Below are 26369 nucleotides of genomic sequence, written 5' to 3'. Positions count from 1 at the left end.
TCTGAATGTGGAGTTTTAAGCCAACTTTTTCACTCTCCTCTTTCAGTTTCATCAAGAGGCTCTTGGCTCTTCTTTGCTCTCTGCCATAAGTGTGGTGTCATCTGCATATCTGAGGTTATTGATATTTCTCCTGGCAATCTTGATTTCAGCTTGTGCTTCATCCAGCCTGGCATTTTGCATGATGTACTCTACATATAGGTTAAATAAGCAGCATGACGATATACAGCTTTATCATACTTCTTTCCCTATTTGGAACCAGTCTGTTGTTCCATGTCCAGTTTTAAATGTTGCTTCCTGACCTGCATACAGATGTCTCAGGAGGCAGATAAGGTAATCCGCTCTTCCCATCTCTAAGAATTTTTCACAATTTGTTGTGATCCACACAGTCAAAGGCTTTGGTGTAGTCAATAAAGCAAAAGTAGATGTTTTTCTGGAACTCTCTTGCTTTTTCTATGATCCAACAGATGTTGGCAATTTGATCTCTGGTTCATGTGCCTTTTCTAAAACCTGCTTGAACATCTGGAAGTTCACGGTTCAGGTACTGATGAAGCCTGGCTTGAAGAATCTTCAAAGGCTATTCATTCTTTTATATTTGGAACAAAATAAGTATAGTGTCTAAATACTTGTCTCAATAGTAAAGCCCTAAATGTTTGAGCGGTGTAGTGTTCCAAGCTCCTACCTTAATAATGCATCATACAGTTTCTTTCCAAACTTTTCCTTCACAGAATGTGCAGTGTCCCTGTGTGAACAGAAAGATACACAGCTCAAACAATGTCACCCTTTTATGTCTTTCTTTGCCATGATGGTGTTCTGTCAATGCATTCTTCGAAACTGCAGTTCTCTTTTATATAACCTCTTCTGTTCTTTCCTTATTTGCCAGTTTAGCCTGAGTTAACACCTCTAGAGCTGAGGCAACTGAACACCCTGACCAGTGTGGGGAGTGTAACTTTCTTTGGCTTGATGATAATCAGGAGAAGGTTGGGGGAAGGGAAAGGAAGTGTATGTAGGTACCCATATAATATGAGGAATTTGCTTATGAGAAATGGAATATTTCCTGCCATATCAGTAAACAAGGATGTCACAGTCATCAGCAATTGCGGTCCCCAGTGTGAGATGGTGAGCCCTAAGGAAACTCAGGAAGGAGAAGAATACCTGCCATCTAGCAGCTATCAGACTGCAGTCACTACCTACTGTGAGTCCCAAGGGAGGTCAGAATGTGAAAAACACTGGATACTAGCCTCAAATAGGTGAGGTTTCTATCAAAGGAATGTTTTCAGTGAGTCCAGACTCCTGCATCTTCCCATACAAAGAAAAGCACCAAGTTCCTTAACTGGAGATATCTGATTTTCCTTTATTAGCAATAATCTTTTGATGTTCAGACTACCTGCCCTTTGTTGCAAAACTTCTACATAATCTGGCTCCTCTCCTGGCCTCCTCAGAGCAGTTCTCTCAGGGTTACTTGAGATGCTGTCTCACGGGCTCAAAGTTTTAAATATTCCCAGCAAATAAAACATAACTCTCAATTTTTAGGTTGCAACTATTTTTTAAGTCAACATTTATCATTGTTGAGTCTGGCCTATGGGGGAGAAGGGAAGCACAATACTAATTTCGTTATTTTGGCATATGTTTTAACATTTCCATAATAAATTTTTTAAAAATCTGACCCATCTTTAAAGATTTCTACAAAGGCCTGATCCTTCCACAGTAGCTCGTTCCAACATTTTTATACGAACACAGTTTTATAGACATGACAAAATTTAACAAAGGAACCCAATGAGAAGAGAACTGAGTAGTATGTAAGCTATTATAATCTTAAGGGGAAAAAATAGTTCAAGGAAATAGATCATAAATCATGCACTTAAAAAAATCCCTTTACACCTATTGCTTGAGAATATTTACAAGATGTGAGGTTACCATAGCTGTTTGCGCACTGCCTGGCCTTTCAGGGTTTCCACATTGAAATTATTTGTCTTGGCAGGCATAATGAAAAACACCACCACGGTGACGTCACTTTTATGCATCTAATGAGGGGTTAGAAAACACAACAGAGTCAGCTATCAAAGATAAAATAAACCATGTGACAGCTGGACCTTAAACTGTGACAAATAGTGCTTTGAAACATCTTGAGAGAATAAGAATACTTATTTATGACTGACAAAGAAATTATACATCACTGTCTTAAGCTTCTTCAGAAAATTTAAATATGACGTTCAACTAAGATCTGACAATTAACAATTAAAAATCCACCCAGAATAATTTCATCACATCCATCATCTAAAATATATAGCAATTGCTACTGATATCACTGTGGTTTTCCATGGTTAAAAAATAACATAAAAGATAACACAAATGTTAAAATTCCACATTGGAAAGTTAATGAGGATTTTGTTTGGGTTTACTCTACGTCTTATAGCTAATTTACATGGATTTGCACAAGCAGATTATTAACATTTTTCCATTAAATGTCTTGATTCTCATGATGTTGCATTTTGTTTTTTTCAACCGAAAAGGAACCAGAATGGGTACTCAGAACTTTTGGTGTAGCAGTTACTGTGTTGGGTGCTTTAAACACATAAGTTAACCCAAGCCTAACTCTCACTCTCGTCATTAATTTCAAAAGAGAGGCGCAAGAGTTTTGATTCTTCTTCTGAGCTCCTATCACAGGTTATTGGCAAACCTGGGAGTCAAACTAATGTTTTGTTTTGTTTTTTTAAACTGGTGTTTTTTGACTCTACAATCTGTTTACTCTTCCTATTCCAAAATATTATTGACCTGAAGTTTCTCAGAAAGAAATGACATGCCAAGAACTGTGGGAATGAAAGCATACACTTACTTAAAACTGTGAACTGATGAATGCTTTTATATCCTGAAATGACTGACTCTTGAATGTGGGGCACTATCATCTAATCTGTGGTCTCTGCCCCTGGGACCTTATATTCTATTCAAAACATCTACAGGAGCCATAAAACAGGAAACACCCCAGGAGTAGGCAGTGTGCTTTCATTAAAAACTAAATGTACTATATGGAAAGAAAATGTCTTATTTTGATTTCTCCAAGGATTGTAATTATCTTTGATGTCTAGAATAAGAGAAATTCACTTTTTCTTCACATCTAAAAATAAAGCGAATATTTAATAAATGTATGGATAAATTAATAATGTCTCTAGACATGACATTTTTATATAGCTGTGAGTCCATCTATAAAGCTTGTTAAATAGATGCATATCAGAAAATACTGTGAAATAAGATTATTCCAGTTTATTCTTGAATAATCTTTCTGGTCTTCAACCCTATTTTATAAGCATGGATGTTTACTAATGTGATTTTAGTAATCTCTTAAAATACTTGGTACAGTGTATGTGCTTAGCCTCTCAGTCATGTTTGGTTCTTTGCCACCCTTTGGACTGTAGACTGCTAGGTTCCTCTGTTCATGGGATTCCCCAGGCAAGAATACTGGAGTGGGTTGCCAGTTCCTTCTCCAGGGGATCTTCCTGACCCAGGGATCAAACCTGCAACTCCTGTCTCTCCTGCGTTTTAGGCAGATTCTTTACTCTCTGAACCACCCAGGAATATCTGGGCTAAGACAGTGATTAATCTACATCCAAGAAATAAAAACTGAATGGGAAAGTTATACAGAGCTCAGGAAATTTTAGATTGCCTCAGCATCTCAATAAAATTAGACTTCTACACTGACCTCTTCTATTTTCCTTATGTATTCTATATTTTTGTATGATGGGCCGAGAATATAAGCCAATAACTTTCATCAGTATCTATGATGCAGTCCTTCCGTTGGCACAGGTTTTATTGCTGGATTAGTTCAGAACCTATTACAAGAATACACTTGCCAATGCAAGAAACACAAGAGACATGAGTTTGATCCCTGGATCGGGAAGATCCTTTGGAGAAGGAAAGAGTAACCCACTCCAGTATTCTGGCCTGGGAAATCCTATGGACAAAGGAGCCTGGTGGGCTACAGTCCATGGGGTCACAAAGAGTCAGACATGACTGAACATGCTCACACAACAACAGTTCACAACCTATTTTAAGATTCTGAGCAAATCTAACCTATTGAGCAAACAATCATTCCGTATTTGGGAGTGGGAAACTCCTCTGTGTTTCTGTGTGGTGGGACCTCTCCTAGTTTCATGGCTGGGGGCTTTCAGATCTCAGAGTAGAGGCATGGCTAGTGAGTTGGGAGAGGAACAGAGTTTGTGTGTATCTGCCCCATTCTACGAGGGCAACTGCTTGGCTGTCAGTCATGTCGCACATGTTTTTCTGAAGGCTTCCGGTTGGAGGGGATGGAAATGGCCAGGGCTGTCTGTGATCAGATGTCTAATACCACAAAATTTAATACCAAGGCCCAATATTAGGAAGCCCATTTATGCCATGCAACCAAGCCATATCTCCCATTATAGTACTTTTAAAAATTAATTTTTATTGGAGTATAATTGTTTTATAAACCCACTCCAGTGTTCTTGCCTGGAGAATCCCAGGGACGGGGGAGCCTGGTGGGCTGCCGTCTATGGAGTCACACAGAGTCGGGAACAACTGAAGCGACTTAGCAGCAGCAGTTGCTTTACAATGTCGTGCTAGTTTCTACCGTATAGCAAAGTGAATTAGCCAGACATATACAAATATCTTCTCTCTTGTAGGCTTCCTTCCCATTCAGGTCACCACAGTGCGTTAAATCTATCGACTTTAAAAAGGCAAAGTTTTGTTCTCTTTACTCTCTGTTTGCTTGATTTTTCTGTATCTTTCAATTGTTTACAAACTCTTGGGGGATAGGTGGGAAAGAGGATGCTATGTGGTCAGCTTAAAACATGGCACATATATAACATATAAAGGAAGAGAATGTGAAAAATGAATATATACATTTATATATATGTATAACTGAATCAGGGCTTCCCAGGTGGCACTAGTATAAAGAACCCGCCTGGCTATGCAGGAGACACAAGAGTCCTGGGATGATCCCTGGATCAGGAAGATCCCCTAGAGAAGGGCATGGCAACTCACTCCAGTGTTCTTGCCTGGAGAATCCCACGGACAGAGGAGCCTGGTGAGCTACAGTCCCTAGGGTCTCAAAGAGTTGGACACGACGGAAGCAACAGAGCACGCGTAACTGTATCACTTTGCCATACCCCTGAAACTAACACAGCATTGTAAATCAACTATATATCAGTAGAATTTTGAAAACATTTTAAATTAACATAAAATGTCCTTTGGGGTGCATTTCCAATAAAATTTTGCTTCTATGATTCTTTAAAAAAAAAACACCATACTATTATATTGGCTATATACCCAATATAACATGATAAGTTTGTAGCTGTCTTTAAAAAATACCTGACATCCTAGACAAATATATGAGCAAAGAGTGTGGCAATCATATTTATCATTTTAAATATGATAATTGAAAGACCAAAAGCATTTTTAAAATAAAGCTATCATTTTAAGTCTTCAAAATCATATATATTTTTTAAAAAGCCAGGAAATTCTTTACTTTCCACAGAACAAAGTTCTCTACAAAAGCACTGTTTCGTGTTCTAGAGCATTCTTACCCTCAGCAGGAAGTTTAACCTGGATAAGGATTCTAAGAAGATGTCAGCTCCTTTGTTTGAAAACTCATACCTCCCAGCAATGAAGAGGAACAACGTTTTTTCAAGATCAAAGTCCAGATGACTAAAACAAAACAAAACAGTTTCCAATGAAAGAAAGCAACAGCAACAAAATGTACACATGAGTTCTGTTAAAGTACAAAGGGGACTGGGAAAGATAAATATTTACTTTAACAACCCTGTTTTCTCTATACCCCAGATCCCTAACATCACAGGGTAATTTTTTTTTAATATAGAAAAACATACCCATAGAAATGACCTCGAACAAACTCTTGGATCCTGGCCTTGTACATAGCATGGAGATTTTGAAACTCATGTACAGCTGAAAATTTCTTAACGTTCAAGCCATTTGGAGTAACTACATCTGGAAAAGCAAAATAAAATCCTCATGAAAAATCTCTTTTGAGAGAGGGCAGCACTGCCAAAACAACAGTATTTTGCTAGAGAAGACTCTTGAGAGTCCCTTGGGTAGCAAGGAAACCAAACCAATCACTCCTGAAGGAAATCAGCCCTGAATATTAATGGGAAGGACAGATGCTGAAGCTGAAGCTCCAATCCTTTGGCCACCTGATGCGAAGAGCCCACTCATTAGAAAAGACCCTGATGCTGGGAAAGATTGAAGACAGGAAGAGAAGGAGGGGGCAGTGGATGAGATGGTTGAATGGCACCACCGACTCGATGCACATGAGTTTGTGCAAGCTTCGGGAGCTGGACATGACTTAGCAACTCAACAACAACAACAACAAGTTAGGTGTCTATTAACATTTCTAGTTTCTGACTATCATAGAAGTGGAAGTTTATAAAAATCCATAATGAATCGCTGACATAGAAAATCAGGAGGATCTGACTGAAATAGCATTGAGTAATGGGTATTATGTAATAGACCAATAGCAAAAATAGTCATTGTTAAGAGTTTTCAGTTACCGATCACTTACTATGCATTAGATACTGCTCTAAATGCCTTGTAATGTAACTCATTTAATCCCTGCAACAACCAGTGGAGCAAAGTGATATTTCAGAGGCAGACACTGAGACACAGAGTTGTTCCAGAATCTGTTCCCAGAACACATGGGTAAAGGCCATGCTGTCTGTCTCCACTGTTTTACCCTTATGCTGTGTGCTAAACGAACTTTTTTGTTTCAATTTTTATTGGCGTAAAGTGGCTTTACAGTGTTGTGTTAGTTTCTACTGTATGGCAAGGTGAATCGGCTATATATATATATATATCTCCTCTGTTTTTTGGATTTCTTTCCCATTTAGATCACCACATAGCACTGAGTAGAATTCATGTAGGTTCTCATTAGTTATCTATTGTATACGTGCATGTGCGCTAAATCACTTCAGTCATGTCCAGCTCTTTGCTATCCAGTGAACAGTAGCCCATCAGGCTCGCTGTCCATGGGATTCTCCAGGCAAGAATACTGGAGTGGTTTGCCATGTCCTCCTCCAGGGCATCTTCCTGACCCAGGGATCAAACCCAGGTCTCGAATGTTTCCTGCACTGGCCAGTGGGTTCTTTACCACTAGGACTACCTGGGAAGTCCATCTGTTTCATACACAGTAGCATAAATATGTCAATCCCAATCCCTCAGTTCCCATCCTCTCCTTTCCCCCTTGGTATCCATATGTTTGTTCTCTATGTCTGTGTCTCTATTTCTCTTTCCTAAATAAAATTATCTATACCAATTTGTTTAGACTCCACATATGTGCCTTAATATATGGTATTTGTTTTTCTCTTTCTGACTTACTTCACTCCATATGACAGCCTCTAAGTCCATCCATGTTAAACTACCTCTTGTCATTTTATTTTAGTCAAATGTGTGAAGAGTGTTCTGTCCATAAGGAATATTGGAAAAGTAGTCCTTTATTCCAACACATAACTGATTCTTTCTGCCTAGAAGATTTTGTTGCTTGGGTAGGGAGACGTTTTTGGTTTTTAAGAATATTGGTCTATGCCAAGAAAGATAAAGACTGCTCAGAATACATGATGGAAATCACCTACTGAGTTGAATTCATGGGTGATTGTATTTAGAAGCAGCAAAAACAACAGACAGAAGTTAGTAGAGAAACTGTTGAGACACTAGAAAAGAATATTTGAGAAACCTCAGAATGTGCAATGTCATGCAAATAAGGAATGACAGAGGTATCTGCCACCTTTAATTGCCAAAGAATGTCAAGGAACAAAAAAGTTACAGAATTGTGAACCTGGTGATTTTTGAAAAAGCAATTTTAGATCAAGTGTTGGAAGTTGGAAGTTAAAGTTGAAAGGCTCTAAGTGGAAAAACTATGGATTATTTTTGTAAAATACTTGATAGCAGGAGGAAAGATGAGATTATGCAGACATCTAAGAGGGTAGTGGTCTTCAGAGAAATTTTTATTTCAGAATAGGAAAAAACAAAGCATTTTTGTAAGCACAGAAAAGGATACTGATGACAGGGGAAAAAAAGTAACATCCAAGAAACAAGTGAGCATATTGAAGCAAACTCTGGCAAGAGACACGAGTGTGAGAAGTAAAGTGGATTCAAGAGAACCTTTGGAAAGAATAAAGACCAGCACAGGATCTTCAGGTGCCACTATTCAAATTACTTGCTTCCTTTGTAATTATGTAGAACTTTTTAATGCTTTCTCTAGATGTTAAACTGGTATACAAAAGAAAGATTAATTAACTAGAGATAAGACCACAGGAATTAAGCAAGGAAAATGTATTAATTAGGACTGTTTGTTGCGAGAGAAACCTGGGCTTCCCTGGTAGCTCAGCTGGTAAAGAAACCGCCTGCAATGCAGGAGACCCTGATTTGATTCCTGGGTTGGGAAGATCCCCTGGAAGAGGGCATGTCAACCCACTCCAGTATTCTTGCTTGGAGAATCCACATGGACAGAGGAGCCTGGAGGGCTACAGTCCATGGGGTCTCAAAGAGTCAGACATGACTGAGTGACTAAGCACAGCACAAGCGAAATCTACTAACACTGATTTAACTATTACAAGGAGGAATTATTAATAGGATGCTGGAGTGTCTGATGGCAAAGATGTAGCTGGGCCTCAGGAATTAAATTTAAACCATGGTCTAAATCACTATGGAGAATCTAGAGTTCTCTCAATCTGTTTCTGCTTCTTAATTTACTTCACTGTAGCTTATCTTTCTTTGTATCTCATGCAACATAGGAAGTGGACACTACCAACAGCTTCCAAGCTTCTGTTATAGAAGACTATTCAAACAAACTCATCTGTTTAGACTCATTATGAAACCATTCTGATTGAGCCAACTTATACCAGGTATCCACCTCTGGACCAACCAGCTGTGGCCAGGTGACAGGGTCATGTTTTATGAACATACCTCTTGGCATTGCAACCTTGGGATGGGTCTGGGGCTAGTTCCCAGAAAAACTTGCAAGAAAATCTTGGGAGAAGTAAAACAACAGGTTTCTACTAACCAGGACCAATGAGGCAATGTTCTAAGATGTGGGACTGGTGAAGTCTCACGCACGTTTCTGATATTTTCCTGACATTCATTTTCTTAAAATAGAGAAGTCAACTCAGCTTGCTTAAACTCAGGAAGTCATCATGACAGCCCAGCTCAGAATTAGAGTATTTTAAACATAGACTATTTAACAAGCACAGATTGTATACTATTATGTTCCAGATATAGCTTAGTGTTCAACAAAGCTACTGAAAATGAGAATTCAAATATGTATAAAGATTTGAGTAGCGATAGTGCAGTTTTCCTCTTATTTTATGCATTTTTGTTCAAAACTATCACAGATCGGTGAAAAACTCAGGGATAATAATTACCAGGTTTTCTCTTCAGCATGTGTTCTGCCTCGATTGCTGTAATTTCAGAAACTGTGGTGAAAACATGAGCACAATGGACGGAAGCGCGCTCCATGCAATACCGGTGATAAATCTGCCTTTCCCCAGCCTCTTTGTCTATGTTAAACTGTGAAAACAAAACACACACATAGGCATTTACTTACACCAATTCTTCTACATAAGCAAAGCAAAATCACATATTTCTCCCACTGTTTTTCCTTACGGCTATGTGGAATTTTATGACCACAGAAAAGAAGTGACAAATTTTTATTAAACCCATCACTGAAACAAAAAGCTACTTATGCTTACAAAGAGTGCTTTTTACTTTAAGCTGGGGAGACATGCAATCATATTTGAAGGCAGTGTGATACGAACACTGACTTTTTATTGAAAGGATAAAGTTATAATATTGATATATAACTATATATTATGATTTTGTTCCTTAAAAACAACTAATAAAACCTGATGAATATTATTAGTTGTTTTTATTAATTGCTATATACTGTGCTGTGATTCATGGTGTTGAAAGAGTCGGACACGACTGAGCGACTGAACTGAACTGAACTGATGCTCGTAAGTATTTTGAAGTGAAATATTTGATGTACTTGAAATATTCGCTATGTCTCTGTAATATTTTCTCTTTCACAAACATCAAAGCCTGCTCTTCTCCAGGAAACTCGGTGGTTGAGCTTATCACAGATCACTGGTTTGCCCTTATTAGTCTACTATTAGGAAATCTCCCTGACCTCTTGACCTTTCTGAATTCCTTGGTGACTTTATTTTGAATATACATCTTATGTTTACAATTTGACCTTCAGGTTCAGTTGACCTTTTTATAGGCAAGCTCTCCTTAGGACCATTCACTGTTTTGCAAATGTTAAGTTTTGTCCAAAAGAACTTTCCTGCACTCAAAATCCCTCTGAGATGGTGGCATAACTTTCTGTTTTCATTATCTGAGTAGTATTAATCATGTATTACAAATAGGCACAAAAATACACTCAGAAAAGTATGCAGCCTATTGCATAGACTCCTAGAATTTTTTTAAACGGGAGGGGGGGGTCAATTTTTCAACTTCCTAATGTTCCCAATAGTGAGACAAAACTCTAAAATGCTAAATTGACTTGACTGACAATAGACACCATCTGCAAAACTCCTGACTGTATGTTACTCAAGTGCTTAACCATGATTTTTGAATTTTAACTTTTTTACATTCTTTACTTACATATTTTTTAAAATTTATTTGATTTTAATTGGTGGATAATTGCTTTGCAATGTTATATTGGTCGCTTGACCACTACTACTGACAGAATATGAAAAACATAGTTACATTAATCTGAACTGATGAAAACCGGAAGAAAGAAGTCAAAACTGAATGACTTTAGATCATAGGATAGGGCAGTCTTCTAAGATAAGCAAACCCAGCTGTTTGATCACCAGGGATCTGCATTCCTGTTTTTGGTAACTCTGTCTTAACTGGACCCCCCACAAAACTCCACCTATAACTCACTGCAGAGTTACAGCAGAAATCTGACCTTCATTCATTTGGAGGATGGAGGAAGTGAGGCTCATAGTACAAGCGGATGTCTAGCATCCCTGTGGGGTACCTGCCACTCAGAGCTGTGTGAGGATCCTGGGGTCCTCACAGCATTTCCCAAGCAGCCCAACCTCAGGGCTGCAGTGGCTGACGTCTTCCAGGCCCCTTTGGATCTTGGGTCTGTTACTTCAAAGCGGACAGACATCTGGCCTGTCCCCGCTACACTCGGCTGCACTCTGAACAAAGTTAAATTTTATGAGCTCTCAGTCCGCTCAGGGGAAGCTGTGTCATGAATATTGATTGGTCAAAAGGGCATTTCTGCCATCTGGATGACAGATGAAAGGTGAAGATCAATACTTCCCATCCTTCAGCTTCAAGAGTCGGAAAGAAATGTGGCGAGGGTGGTAGAGCTAATTACCTTATCAAGGTGGTTGTAGAAATCGATGTTAGCTGCACAGAGATACCGCCCAAGCAGGGTGGCGTGGGTGGTAAAGACTGTAGCAATGGGCAGTTTCCGAGCTCGAGAAAGGATCAGTCCAATCCCAGCTTGCCATTCATGGAACTGGACAATGACGTGTCTCCCATCAGCATGGTCCGTCACCTAGGTCAGACAAGAAGCTTGTAGAAAAGTTCAGGATGAAGTTTGATCTTACTCATAGTCCACAGAAAAAGGAAAGTTGTTATGCTAGTAAATTTTAGTACAATTAAAAGGAATCTGAATATAAACCATGCAGATTTAGCAACTATAAGGGTTTTCTATAATTTAGCTTCCTGTTCATTAAAGCCATATGTTTATGGCTTAATCCTCTTTTTCAATATGGATCAGATTTAGTTTTGCATTCACAGAGGGAACTCCTAGAATAAATGTACAGTAGGTGATCAATGAATAATCATTGAATGAATGAATGATTAATAGCAATAAAATTTTAGAAGTTTCACTGAACAGCTGAATCACTTGGGACAAGCCACTTACAATCTTCTTTTTTAAATTAAAAGTAATGACTTCATGTTTTAAGTCAGTCTTACTTGGATTTTCTGCTACTTAGAGCCAAAAACATTTTAGCTGATATATTATTATTATATACATCATTATTTTATATTATTAATATTATTTTTAATATATCTTATTTGTATTTGTATTCACTTTCATGCATTGGAGAAGGAAATGGCAACCCACTCCAGTATTCTTGCCTGGAGAATCCCAGGGACGGGGGAGCCTGGTGGGCTGCCGTCTACGGGATCGCACAGAGTTGGCCACGACTGAAGCGACTTAGCAGTAGCAGCATTTGTATGTTATTATTTTAAGAATATGGGACTGGGAGAAAAAGAGATTTGCTTAGAGTCAAATAGAAATTTAGTAACACACTGAGGACCCAGATCTAATTCCAGGTCTAACTCTAACACTAGGCAAGGCACCAATTTCTTAGCCTTAAAGTTACTTTGTTTTACTACAAATAGAGCTATCATACACTCCAGCAATCCCACTCCTGGGCATATGTCTGGTAAAGATGAAAACTCTAATTTGGAAGGATACACACACCCCAGTGTTCATAGCAACACTATTTACAATACCCAAGACCTGGACGCAACCTAAATGTCCATCAGCCAATGAATGGATAAAGACATGGCGTATTTATACAATGGAATATTACTCGGTCATAAAAAGAATGAAATACTGTCATTTGCAACAACATAGATGCAGTAGAGATGATCATACTAAGTGAAGTAAATCAGACAGAGGTATCATTTCTAAGGGAAATTTAAATATAATTCACAAATGAATTTGTTTACAAAATGGAAACACACTCACATAGAAACAAACTTAGAGTTACCAAAAGGTAAACAGTGGTGGGTAGGGATAAATTAGGAGTATGGGATTAAGAGATACACAGTACTATATATAAACTAGATAAGCAGTAAAGATTCACAAACTGTATTTTATATCTTGTAATAACCTACACGCCCTTTATGGCTGTTGGCTTCGTCAGAAAGAAGTTATACTGGTAAAGGGGACACACAGCCAATATACAGCTCCGTGATTTATTCTTAGAACACAGTCCCACTTTGCCAGAGATACTCTTAATTTTTTGATTTTTAAGCAAAGCATAATCATCTTGAGGTAATGCAAGGAATGTGAAGAAATCCTACTGCCATCCTTTCAGGAATTGAGTACAGACTTGGCTCATTTAACAAAGACTGATTTCCAAGGCTCTTATTGTTGTTTTACTTCTACACAATATTTCACTGCTGTGGACTTCTTAGCAACTGCTGAGATCACTTCACCCTTTAGTAAATGATTGAAAGATCTAAGAGCCACTGCAGTCACACAAGCACTCATGCATGAACAAAACCAAATATTTCAAGCCATTTTCTACTCCCCTGATGCTGGAACACATGTACTTAGTCCATGATGTAGAGTATTTTTTCTTGCATATATACTGGATATTACCTATGTAGCAGGAAATATAATTGGGTGTTTTACCCACATTGTTCTAGTTAAACCTGACATACGGTAAATATTAATAAGCATGATTATCACCATGTTTCAAAGACTGGTATTCAGTCACAGGGCTTCCCTGGTGGCTCAGACTGTAAAGAATCTGCCTGCAGTGTGTGAGACCTGGGTTCGATCCCTGGGTTGAGAAGATCCCCTAGAGCAGGGCATGGCAACCCACTCCAGTATTCTTGCCTGGAGAATCCCCATTGAGTTACAAGAAGGCATTTTCTCAGATTCCTTTGATATGTCAATAAAACAATTAATAATGGTACCATCTCAAAACTACCTTGAAAACCAGAGGATCATTACTGGCTAACAGCAATGTGCTTCTCATCTATCGTGGGGCTCTACAGTAAACAGTACCTCTTTCAAGAACCAGGCAGTTAATGACCCAAAGATCAGCATATCGTTGGCTTCCTGGTCGTGATAAGGAATGCCAACGTTGCATGCTTCCCAGAGGTCTCCTTTCCACTTGTCCAGGTTCCAAGCCGAATAGCCAATGTCAAAGAGAACCACGTAAGGACTCCCTTCTATCAGCCATCTTCCAAAGCGCACCTGCCATAGAAAGGACACACAGCCATGGAGTAACGCTAGGCAATGCAGGGGGGGAAATGTATTTGTACTTAGAAGCTGTACTTGATAGAAACTGTATTTAGAACTCTGGAGATTACACAAGCCATATAGAAAACAATAGCGGTAACACGGAGCATCTCATATTTGAGCCTGAAGAGGAAATGGGCCAGCACCCAATCATCTAGAATCTCCAAGTTCTTGCTTTTCATTAAATTTAGTCATTCAAAAATGAAGTATGTAGACCATGTGATCTTTGTTCTTCTGTCTATCATTACCTTCCCATGACCTTGAGCTCATGGTTTTAGGTTGTTTCTCTAGACAAAAGTATGTGATTTCTCTTATTCCTCCTATCAAAAAAAGTGACGATAAGTGTTTTCCAGTATGGTTGCTGCAAGAAGTCTTAACTAAATATATTGACCAAGACATATTTTGGGGGCTTCCCAGGCAGTGCTAGTGGTACAGAACCTACCTGCCAATGCAGGAGACATAAACGTGGGTTCGCCTCCTGGATCAGGAAGATCCCCTGGAGGAAGGCATGGCAACCCACTTGAGTATTCTTAACTGGAGAATCCCATGGACAGAGGAGCCTAGAGGGCTATGGTCCATATGGTTGCACAGTCGGATACGTCTGAAGTGACTTCACGCACACAGGCAAGACACATTTTCTCTGTAAGGTAACTATTCTATTATATTCTTCAAATTGATTATTTATTCCAAAATATTTACCTTGTGGATGTTTTAATGTAGTAGCTGTTTCAAATTTTTCCAATTAAAAACTAGTCATTTGTATGTTTAAATTTTAGCTTTCCTTTTGGTATCTACTTTACTATAGTAATTTACTCATGTTTTTTATTTTACGTTTCTTCTCCTATTATGTGCAACGCAATTCCATATATTAACTCAAAACTTTTTTGAAGTTGGCAGAAGCTAAGAGCCTCTCTCATTGGGCATCTAGTCCTCTCTAGTAAACTGAATTTACGTTGCCATCATTGACCTTATGACTCTTCCCAAGGCTGAATTTTCCAGAGTGTGAAAGCCCATTTGATCACCATTCCCTTACTTGGGACTCAGGAATTCATGGTGATTTCTTTCTCGCACCCATGCCTTGGTCAACACTGAAAGATCCTCATTACTTGTCAGCTGCATCCATTGCAATTCAGTATTTATCATGGCATAATATCCTCTTCAGATTTAGTTTTCCTGAGCTCCAAAGAACTTTTCAATAGATTCTTCTGGGACATTCATTGATTTATACATTCATTTAACAAATAGGTACTGGCTGGCTGATATGTGGCATATGATATAGTGAGCTAAGAGCACAGAGAAGTGTAGAAACTACAGAAAATGTAAGCTAGCTTGTCTTGACTTCCAATGCATTCTTGCTCATGACAGGAAACATCTTTACATCAGAGATCCACTTGGAATCTTGAGTGCAGTCAGTTTCATCATGACTTTCATCTCCCTCTTCTTTCACAAGAGCTTCTAATGTGAGGGGCTTCCCTCATGGCTCAGTTGGCAAAGAATCTGCCTGCATTGCACTAGACCCCAGTTTGATTCCTGGGTTGGGAAGGTCCTCTGCAGAAGGGATAGGCTACCCACTCCAGTATTCTTGGACTTCCCTTGTGGCTCAGCTGGTAAAAAAGCCTCCTACAATGTGGGAGACCTGGGTTTGATCCCTGGGTTGGGAAGATCCCCTGGAGAAGGAAAAGGCTACCCATTGCAGTATTCTGGTCTGGAGAACTCCATGGACTCTATAGTCCATGGGGTCGCCAAGAGTCAGACATGACTGAGGCTTTCACTTTCACACTTTCAAATGTGAACCCCTTCTAACATCTCACTCATTTTATCCCAACAGTATAACCTGCAACCTTTGTTATTCTAATTCTCCACACCATTCTCACTGTGATATGCTTCCAAAGTATCCTCTGGGACTTCAGCTTCCCTTTTAAATTAAGTGTTCTATACCCTAAACCTCCTAGACATCACCACTTCCATCGACATCTCAATGAAAACTCATTTTTCCACTCATATATTCCTCAGGTGAATGCAAAGGAAAGTTAAGATTTTTTTGCATCATACTGAAACTTTTAAAACCTTATTCTTTCTTTGCATATAAAGACATCTCCGAAATTTACATTATCCAAACATGTTACCTTTCCCTATTCTATGAATCTCTTGGGTACTTTTCTATCTTATTCTGGGAAATTTTTAAATCAGGATTGTATCCTACACACTTACCTCATAGCTATTTGACCTTACTGACTTTAAAGAACTTCACGTCCACTGCATGTCAGCCACCCAAGCTCAAGGCTACAATCTTATCCTTGTCAATAGCTGAACTGTTACTCCTCTAAAATGTTTATCTTTCAACCACAACTTCCATGCTTCTCTCACTGTGTTTTTCCCAGTGTATGTATTCTTTCATTTTCCTCTTCAGCATCTCCAGTTTCTAGGACCCTCCTTCTTGTTCTACATCACCACCATTTTTTTCCTTTCATCGCTTCCTTTCCTGTCCATTTCAGACCCAACCATCCAGCAACTCAACCATTAATTCAGTCAATTGCACAGTTACCTCCAAGACTTATGCCACCTTGCCCCGTTGCACAACTGCTGAAATTAACTATTTAACTTCTAACACTTTCACTCGGGCTACTGACTGCAGTAAAGCCCCTCTACATATAAACCTTCAAGCTGCGAACTTTCAGAGATGCAAATGTGCATTCACATGTCCAATCACATAAATTATTCACATGTGTGGCATACATTGCCACATGTGCATCTTCTACAAGTGGTTATGCTTTTGTGTACTTTACTGTACAGTACTATACAGAACACAGTAGTATAGCACTTCATTTCAGGCCCCAGACCCTGTGCCATCAACATCAGGCATGCATGAAATTACAGCTCTCCTTCCATCTCCTATTGCTGAGGATCCTTCAGCTCTACCATCTCCCACCTCCCTCCTCCAGTCAGTAAATCTTCTTGTCGGTTCACCTGATGCCAGCCCTTGAATGCTAGCTATGGGACGGTACTACTGTACTGTTGAAGGCACTGTACAGTAAGGTTAACAATGTATTACTTTTTGTGTTCATTTTTTCATGTATTGTTTGTGTGAAAAGTATCGTAAATCTGTTGCAGGACAGTGCTCTAAAGCCAATTGTGTTAGTTGGGTACCTAGGCTAACTTTGGTGAACAAACAATTGAACTTGAGAATGTTCTCTCAAAAATAGAACTCATTCATGTGTAGGAGACTCCTGGAGAAAGTCACAGTTGTGTATATTTGTGCCATTAAAAAGTCACGACTATACCTTAAGGAGGGGCTTCTCTGGTGGCTCAGTTGGTAAAGAATCTGCCTACAATTCAGGAGACCTGGGTTCCATCCCAGGGTCAGGAAGATCCTCTGGAAATGGCAACCCACTCCAGTATTCTTGCCTGGAGAATTCCATGGACAGAGGAGCCTGGTGGGCTACAGTCCATGAGGTCACAAAGAGTCAGACATGACTAATCGACCAACACATACACATACCTTAGAGATGTCCGGAAATTCTTTTCCCTATTCCTTAAACACTTTTCCAGAATCTCTTTCTTCACACTCTTATATTAATACTTGCCTTCTAACTCTCAGAACTTTATCTTGAGCACTTAAGATCACTGAAAACACGGAGTGAGATGATCTTGAATTCCTCAGTAACGCATTTCTGTTTGCATTAATCCTTTGTTTCCAGTTTGAGCAAAAGGAATGAAGAACAATCCTTTCAGCAGGGCTTTGGATCTCATTTCTTCTCCTGTTCTCAGTGACCTTACTCTCATCATCTATTCCTTCTAAACTTTCAGTTTCTCTCCGTCCTCTGGATGCTTCTTTATGGAATATAAATATGCTCACTCATATTTAAGAAAACATGAATTCTCAGAACCATATCACTTGAAATGACTTTTATCCTTCCTCTTCGTAGAAAAACCTCCCAGCCACATTTCTGTATCCTTTACCTCACTGCTCATTCATTCCTCAAGCCACTGCAATCTGCTTTAACCCCACTTTCTCCTCTGAAGTTGTCATTAGCAAGACGACCACAAATGACCTCAGTATTACTCAACCCAACTGACCTGGGTTCAATCCTTAGTTGATCCAATCCCTCCTTCGTACTTGAAACTCTCTCCTTCCTTGTCTTGACATCTCTAATCCTATTGAGGTGGCAAAAATTACTGCAAATTTAGTAGCTTAAAATGTCACAATTTATTAACTTACAGATTTAGGGGTTAGCCCTCTGAAATGGGTCTTATGAGTTAAAACTGACATGTTGGCAGAGGTGCATTTCATCAGCAGTCTCTCGGGGAGAATCTGTCTTCTAGCCTTGCCCAGTTTCCAGAGGCCACGTGCATTCCTTGGCTTGTGGCCCCTTTCCTCCACATCGAAGCTTTCATCACTTCAATTTCTGCCCACGTTGCCATATCTCCTCTCTGATTCTAATTCTACTGCCCCCCTCTTACTAATATCAGGACACTTATGATTACATTGGATCCACCCAGCTAATCTGGGATAATCTTCCCATCTCAAGAACCTTAACACTGTCACAACTACAAAGCCCTTCTGGTTCTAACCATTAGCTGAGCTTCTGCTTTTGCAGTCTGTGACTTCTTTTCATGTCGATGTTCTAATGCACTGACATCGCCCAAGTTTTGGCTCAAAATGTTGCCTCTTAGTCTATAATCTTCCACTGAATAATGTTATAAACACCCATAATGTCAACTACAATTTAGACACAACTGACTTTTCCCCAAGCATCTCTGTTCTATGCCCTCTGCTGAGTTCCAAACCTACTATACTACTAGGTCTTCATGAGGTGTCTCAGATGTAACCTATTTAAAATCAAGTTCATCGTCTTTCTCATACACCAACTTCTTTGGCCTAAGAAGATGAGTGGTCTTTTCTCATGAGTTCGTGTAAAGGGTGGTGTGTTTCCACAACAGTTTACTAAGACTTGCTGAAGGAAGCATCAGACGGTATCTCTTACCTGGCAGCCGTGTTTGTTCATCGCGTCCATGGCTCTTCTAACAGCATCATTCACAGGTTCACACTGTTCCACCTGAGTCTTCATATTATGCTCAAAATATGGACCAATCAGAAAATAGTTGTCTCCCCATTCATCTGCTGTTGTTTTGGCCTTTGTCTGAATCACAGTATAGATGCCACCGACTGTTGAAAAAAAAAGGTCCCATTACCATTCAGGTTAATAGCTCATGTTAAGTGATGAAGGGATGGAAACAAGTCCTCAATTTTTCTATGTTGCTTAAGTAAACATATATTTTTTGCTGGGCCATGCAGCATGTGGGATCTTATTTCCTTGACCAAGGATTGAACCCATGCCCTCTGCATCCCTGCATTGGAAGGGTGGAGTCTTAACCACTGAACCACCAGGAAAGTCCAAGCCAACTTTTTTTTGAAGTATAGTTGGTCTATTGTGTTAGTCCTCATTTTTAAGTTAGCACCTAGAATCAAGCACAAGGATTTATTTAGCTTTGTAAAAGAAAGGTTTTAAAGAATACTATCAGAGAGTTAGTATTTGTTTCAATTCCATGCTGGGTACTTTGCCAGAGAGCAGCAGATTGGTAGCAACAAATCACAAATATCTCAAGGAAACCTGAAGAGACAATTGGGATAAAGCAGTACCCGGCTTAAAGCTCTATCTACATGGACGTGTCAAAGGTGGGACAAACAACTATTTTCAAGGCATGTGCCCTCAGCAGCAGTAATCACCTTTCACCTCTCTTCCTTCAGTGGCCCAAGGGCATAAGATAAGACCAAGTATCAGCTACTGCTCAAATTATGAGCAAATTTGATGGGTCAGTTGGTAAAGGGTCTGCTTGCAATGCAGGAGACTTCGGTTCAATCCCTAGGTTGGGAAGATCCCCTGCAGAAGGGAATGGCAACCCACTCCAGTATTCTTGCCTGGAGAATTCCATGGACCAAGGAGCCTGGCGGGCTACAGTTCATAGTTGCAAAGAGTTGGACATGACTGAGTGACTAACACTTCCACTTTTTTTACTTTCTCCCAGAATAAAGAACCACTTCCCTTCTAGGAACTAAGCAAGTACCTTTTGACAAGGGGGAAAACAGGACAGATCTTAAAGGGGGATGCTTGGTCCAACATCCAAGTTTTCATATAGTACTTCATTTTAGCTCTCTGCCATTGCTGCCACTACTATTAAAACATAAAGCCAAAAAATAGTATACTTTTGGAAAATATGCCTACTGTTATAGCCAGCATGTCTACATCTGGAAAATTATCCTGATGGGAAAATAAGATATGCGTTTAAGGATATTTGGGTTTCCCAGGTGGCTCAGATGGTATAGAATCCACCTGTCAATACAGGAGACCCAGGTTCGAACCCTGGGTCAGGAAGATCTCCTGGATGAGGAAATGGCAACCCACTCCGGTATTCTTGCCTGGATAATTCCATGGACAGAGGAGCCTGGCGGGCTACAGTCCATAGAGTCTCACAGGGTCAGACATGACTAAAATGACTTAATATGCATGCACAAGGATATTTATTAAAGAATTATAAAGGTAATTGTAACTAGCTTAAATTGAACTAGTTAACTCATTTAACCTCTCTGAGGCTCCATTAGCTCACCTGTTCAAGGGGGATACAATAGTACTGAGTTGGCCAAAAAGTTTTTTCAGATTTGTCCCTGAGATGTAACAGAAAAACCTCAACACAAAACCTCTTTTTGGCAGACCCAATACTTCACCTGGGGAGAAAGGACAGGTCGGAGCAGCAGTATTAAAAATTATGCCTCATTGAAAAGGTGATATTTAAAGTAAGTACTTAAAAGAGTAAGGAAATCAAGCAAGCTGATTCATGAGGAAGAATTTTTTAGGTGGAGGGAACAGTTGGGGCCAAGGCGCTACTTTTGGAGCAGAGGGTACCAGCAGAGTCATAGGCATTCAAAAGGAAGAGTTCAGTGAACAGGTAGGAGGGATGGGGAAGGTCAAGGGGAAGAAGACCCTTAGTAAACTGCACAGGATAATTCTTATGCCAGCTCAGAGCAATCGCCTAGTATGAGAATCTGAAAACAGTCTAAATCAGTTTCTTAAGTGGTACTTTGCCCATGAACCATAGGCAAAGGAATGACTCAAGTAATTCTATGTAAAATCCCCCTAGCTAATACAGATTCTGGCATTAATCATCAACTCTACTTCGAAGAACAATTTTGTCACTTATACATGAAGAAGAAAAAGTCTTACTTTTCATCATGGTTTTTCATAATGTATTTCAGTTCTTCAGCGTATGGAGTTTGGTAGCTACTACATCTCTTAAATTTCTTATTTCAATCATTCAGACTGTAAGTAATATTTTACTTGTAGTATATGACTTACAATGATAGTCATAATTGACAGCCAAAAGTTAGAATTGCCATCTGCAACTTTCTTGAACCACTTAAAACATACTTGTTGATAAGTTGCTTTTTGCGAAGTGAGATACAAAAGGCAAATATAAATACTACTACATAAGAAAACAAGGTTCACTAATTTAGAAAAGAGCTAGTGTAACTTCCAAAATGTAAATATTGTATGTAGTTTTCATATAAGCCTACATGTTTATTGTCCTTTGAAACTTGATCTTTAAGAAAAAACTTTTTGACCATACCTAAAAGAAATTGAAGTGGCCACTTGAGCAGAGTCTGATAATAAAGATATTATCAATCCCAGCTTCCACTGGCTGATGAATGCAGCATGGGACACAAGAGGATGATCTGCAAATCTACAAGCAGAGCCTTCCAGACTGGATCAGAACAGACAGGGTTCACTTAACCATTCAATGATGAATCTGATTGATGGCAACCTCAAGGACACCTACTCACTTCGCCAAATTCCAGAAAAGTTTGGGAACCATCAAAACCATTTGTTGAGGAAAAAAAAAAAAATTAGACAAACAGTTTGCAATAGAACTTTTCTCTAAAGTCTGAGTCACATCTTAGCAACATATTTAAATATATATATTTATATAAGCTTTATTCAAGCCCACTATCAAAATAATTCAAAATCTTCAAATAATTGCTCCTCTTTGTAGACTTACTACTTCCTTCATTTGTATCTAATCCAGGGGAGTAAAAGTTCTGATGGCATACACTTCTTAAATGTCTTACATTTCTATTCTGGGACAATCTTTTTTTTAATGGCAAACTTTTAAAAAAATTAATTAGTTGATTTGTTTTTGGCTGTGCTTGATTTTCGCTGCTGCCCGCAGGCTTTTTCTAGTTGTGGGGAGCAGGGACCACTCTTCATTGTGGTGTTGGAGCTTCTCATTGTGGGGGTTTCTCTTGTTGCAGAACACCGGCTCTAGGGCAAGGGCTCCAGAGTTGTGGTCCACTGGCTTAGTTGGCCCACAGCATGTGGAATCTTCCCGGAACAGGGATTGAACCTGTGTCTGCTGAATCGGCAGGTGGATTCTTAACCACTGCACCACCAGGGAAGTCCTTTGAGCACTCTCTTTTATTTGCAACTATGTAGTGTTGCAAATTCAAATACAATTGCATTAATGCAAACAAAAAATTTTTATTTGCTAAAGGATATACGGGAGAAGAGGAATTCTTTATTTCAAAAAAAGGTAGGATTTGAGAAGTGAAATGCAAAGATAAACACAATTAATTAATTTGCTACTTCTTTTTCCCATTTGAGGCTTTCAGTTTTGAAATAAAATAGTCCCCAAATGGCCTTAAGAGTGCTTATAAATACTATGACTATATTATTTCAGTCTCTTAGGAACAGAAGCATAAAACTAAGAAAATGTTTTTCATCCCATATTGGTTGAGACCTGATTGTAAATAAATTTCCCCCCACCCCCCAGACTTCTCCCCTTACACTCTTTCTGTGAGGAGGTGCTCTTACTGCTAATTGTGAAGCTTCATTTCAGGCCCTCTCTGCCCTTCCCAGATTTATATGCCAACTACTCTCCTTAGTTCTCACTCTATTTACCATCTTTAACCCAACTCCCCACCCAGCGTACTAATTAAAGATGAGTATGATAGCCTAGAAACAGGGTCATTCCTATTTTTAAATTTGGAGTATAGACCAAGGGTTCACTAAAATCTATTTTTTAATGAATTATTGTTTTCCCACAGTGTAGGTCATTGAATTTGGACTGACTCTTCAAACATGTACTTTGCATTTTATTGATCTCTACTTTGCTGAAACAACATGGGAGCTATTTCTCGTGTGAGGGCAAAGTAAATAAAGAAAAGATGAGCTCTCATAAACATATGTGTCCATGAAGTAGCTAAAACCTCAAGTCATCATCTAGAAGTACTGCCAACATTGTTAAAAGCAGAACTCCAAGGCAGTATGGAAGGTGGGAGCCAGTCATAATAAGGATTTTTTGTTGAGTTGCTAAGGCATGGCCAACTCTTTCCTGACCCCATGGATTGTATGTAGCCCACTAAATGCCTCTTTCCATGGGATTTCCCAGGCAAGAATACTGGAATGGGTTTCTTTCTCCAGGGGACCGTCCTGACCCAGGGATCGAACCCTCATTTCCTGCATTGACAGGTAGATTCTTTATCAATGAACCACCAGGAAAGTCATAAAAAGGAGATACATATAATAATGTATAAGTATGTATATAAAGAGACTCTTCACTATTTCTAAGTGATTAAAAGTCAGAGAATTTAAAAGTCTATGATTTCAGTGTGCATAGCTACTCATCTGACTCCTATCCAAAGACACAGTTGCAGAAGCAGGGACAGTCATTACAGAGTTAGACATCATCCTCTGGTGTGAAAATGAATGATTCAAGGTCTCCATTTTATGAATAAATTCTGTAAGAAATAAAAATAAGCTAACAGTAAGGGCTAGGCACTGTTCTAAGTGATTTACAGTTGGTATTTTCTTTTAGTTTTCACCACATTGTTAAGGAAGATACTATTATTATCTTTTTTTTGGGGGGGGGTGGGGAAACTGAGACATAGAGGCTGTGAGATGGATCCAATATTAGACATGTAATGATAGAGCTGGGATTCCAATCCAGGCAGTCTGACTCCAGACTTACAAGCCTTAGACAGCAGGATTGTAAGTAGACTTGTCCCTTGGTATCCATAGCAGGTTGGATTTGGGACACAACTCCCTGGCTACCACTCTGGATACCAAAATCCTACATGCTCAAGTCCTATATATAAAATGGCATAATATTTGCATATAACTTATGCACATCCTCCCACATACTTTAAATCATCTCTAGGTTACTTGTAAAGGCTAATAGAGTTTTGCCAAGAGAATGCACTGGTCATAACACTCTCTTCTAACAAAACAAGAGAAGACTCTACACATGGACATCACCAGATGGTCAACACTGAAATCAGATTGATTATATTCTTTGCAGCCAAAGAAGGAGAAGCTCTATACAGAAAGCAAAAACAAGACCGGGAGCTGACTGTGGCTCAGATCATGAACTCCTTATTGCCAAATTCAGACTTAAATTGAAGAAAGTGGAGAAAACCACTAGACCATTCAGGTATGACCTAAATCAAATCCTTTATAATTATACAGTGGGAGTGAGAAATAAATTTAAGGGCCTAGATCTGACAGACAGAGTGCCTGATGAACTATGGATGGAGGTTCGTGACATTGTACAGGAAACAAGGATCAAGACCATCTCCAAGAAAAAGAAATGCAAAAAAGCAAAATGGCTGTCTAGGGAAGCCTTACAAATAGCTGTGAAAAGAAGAGAAGCAAAAAGCAAAGGAGAAAATGAAAGATATAAGCATCTGAATGCAGAGTTCCAAAGAATAGCAAGGCAAGATAAGAAAGCCTTCCTCAGCGATCAGTGCAAAGAAATAGAGGAAAAGAATGGAATGGGAAAGACTAGAGAGCTCTTCAAGAAAAGTAAAGATACCAAGGGAACATTTCATGCAAAGATGGGCTTGATAAAGGACAGAAATGGTATGGACCTAACAGAAGCAGAAGATATTAAGAAGAGGTGGCAAGAATACACAGAAGAACTGTACATAAAAGAGCTTCACAACCCAGATAATCACGATGTGTGATCTAGGTGTGACCACTCACCTAGAGCCAGACATCCTGGAATGTGAAGTCAAGTGGGCCTTAGAAAGCATCACTACGAACAAAGCTAGTGGAGGTGATGGAATTCCAGTTGAGCTATTTCAAATCCTGAAAGATGATGCTGTGAAAGTGCTGTGCTGAATATGCAAGCAAATTTGAAAAACTCAGCAGTGGCCACAGGACTGGAAAAGGTCAGCATTCATTCCAATCCCAAAGAAAGGCAATGCCAAGGGGTGCTCAAACTACTGCACAATTGCACTCTTCCCACATGCTAGTAAAGTAATACTCAAGCCAGGCTTCAGCAATACGTGAACCGTGAACTTCCTGATGTTCAAGCTGGATTTAGAAAAAGCAGAGGACCCAGAGATCAAATTGCTAACATCTGCTGGATCATCAAAAAAGCAACAGAGTTCTTAAAAAACATCTCCTTCTGCTTTATTGACTATGCCAAAGCCTTTGACTGTGTGGATCACAATAAACTGTGGAAAATTCTGAAAGAGATGGGAATACCAGACCACCTGTCCTTCCTCTTGAGAAATCTGTATGTAGGTCAGGAAGCAACAGTTAAAATTGGACATGGAAAAACAGACTGGTTCCAAATAGGAAAAGGAGTACGTCAAGTCTGTACATTATCACCCTGCTATTTAACTTATATGCAGAGTACATCATGAGAAACGGTGGGCTGGAAGAAGCACAAGCTGGAATCAAGACTGCCGGGAGAAATATCAATAACCTCAGATATGCAGATGAGACCACCCTTATGGCAGAAAGTGAAGAGAACTAAAAGCCTCTTGATGAAAGTGAAAGAGGAGAGTGAAACAGTTAGCTTAAAGCTCAACATTTAGAAAACAAAGATCATGGCATCTGGTCCCATCACTTCATGGGAAATAGATGGAGAAACAGTGGAAACAGTGTCAGACTTTATTTTTCTGGGCTCCAAAATCACTGCAGATGGTGATTACAGCCATGAAATTAAAAGACTCCTACTCCTTGTTAGAAAAGTTATGACCAACCTTGATAGTATATTGAAAAGCAGAGATATTACTTTGCCAACAAACGTCCATCTAGTCAAGGCTATAGTTTTCCCAGTAGTCATGTATGGAGGTGAAAGTTGGACTGTGAAGAAAGCTGAGCGCCGAAGAATTGATGCTTTTGAATTATGGTGTTGGAGAAGACTCTTGAGAGTCCCTTGGACTGCAAAGAGATGCAACCAGTCCATCCTAAAGGAGATCAGTCCTGGGTGTTCACTGAAAGGACTGATGCTAAAGCTGAAACTCCAATACTTTGGC

At 39.3% G+C, this 26369-nt stretch overlaps 1 protein-coding gene across 1 annotated transcript in view; it reads right to left on the bottom strand.

Annotated features, from left to right (window-relative positions):
* The window catches only part of GYS2 (glycogen synthase 2), a 58002-nt gene that overhangs the window by 25482 nt on the left and 6151 nt on the right, over positions 1–26369 (bottom strand). The window contains exons 2-9 of the mRNA XM_004006794.5: positions 19036–19217; positions 13814–14005; positions 11372–11554; positions 9402–9546; positions 5859–5976; positions 5556–5676; positions 1915–2021; positions 680–739 (exon numbers count right to left, since the gene is read on the bottom strand). Coding sequence (XP_004006843.1) covers positions 680–739; positions 1915–2021; positions 5556–5676; positions 5859–5976; positions 9402–9546; positions 11372–11554; positions 13814–14005; positions 19036–19217 — 1108 coding nt within the window. The remainder of the gene's footprint in view (positions 1–679; positions 740–1914; positions 2022–5555; positions 5677–5858; positions 5977–9401; positions 9547–11371; positions 11555–13813; positions 14006–19035; positions 19218–26369) is intronic.

Source organism: Ovis aries, chromosome 3, assembly GCF_016772045.2.
Source record: "Ovis aries strain OAR_USU_Benz2616 breed Rambouillet chromosome 3, ARS-UI_Ramb_v3.0, whole genome shotgun sequence".
Taxonomy (NCBI): domain Eukaryota; kingdom Metazoa; phylum Chordata; class Mammalia; order Artiodactyla; family Bovidae; genus Ovis; species Ovis aries.
This window is presented reverse-complemented; position numbering and strand designations above follow the sequence as displayed.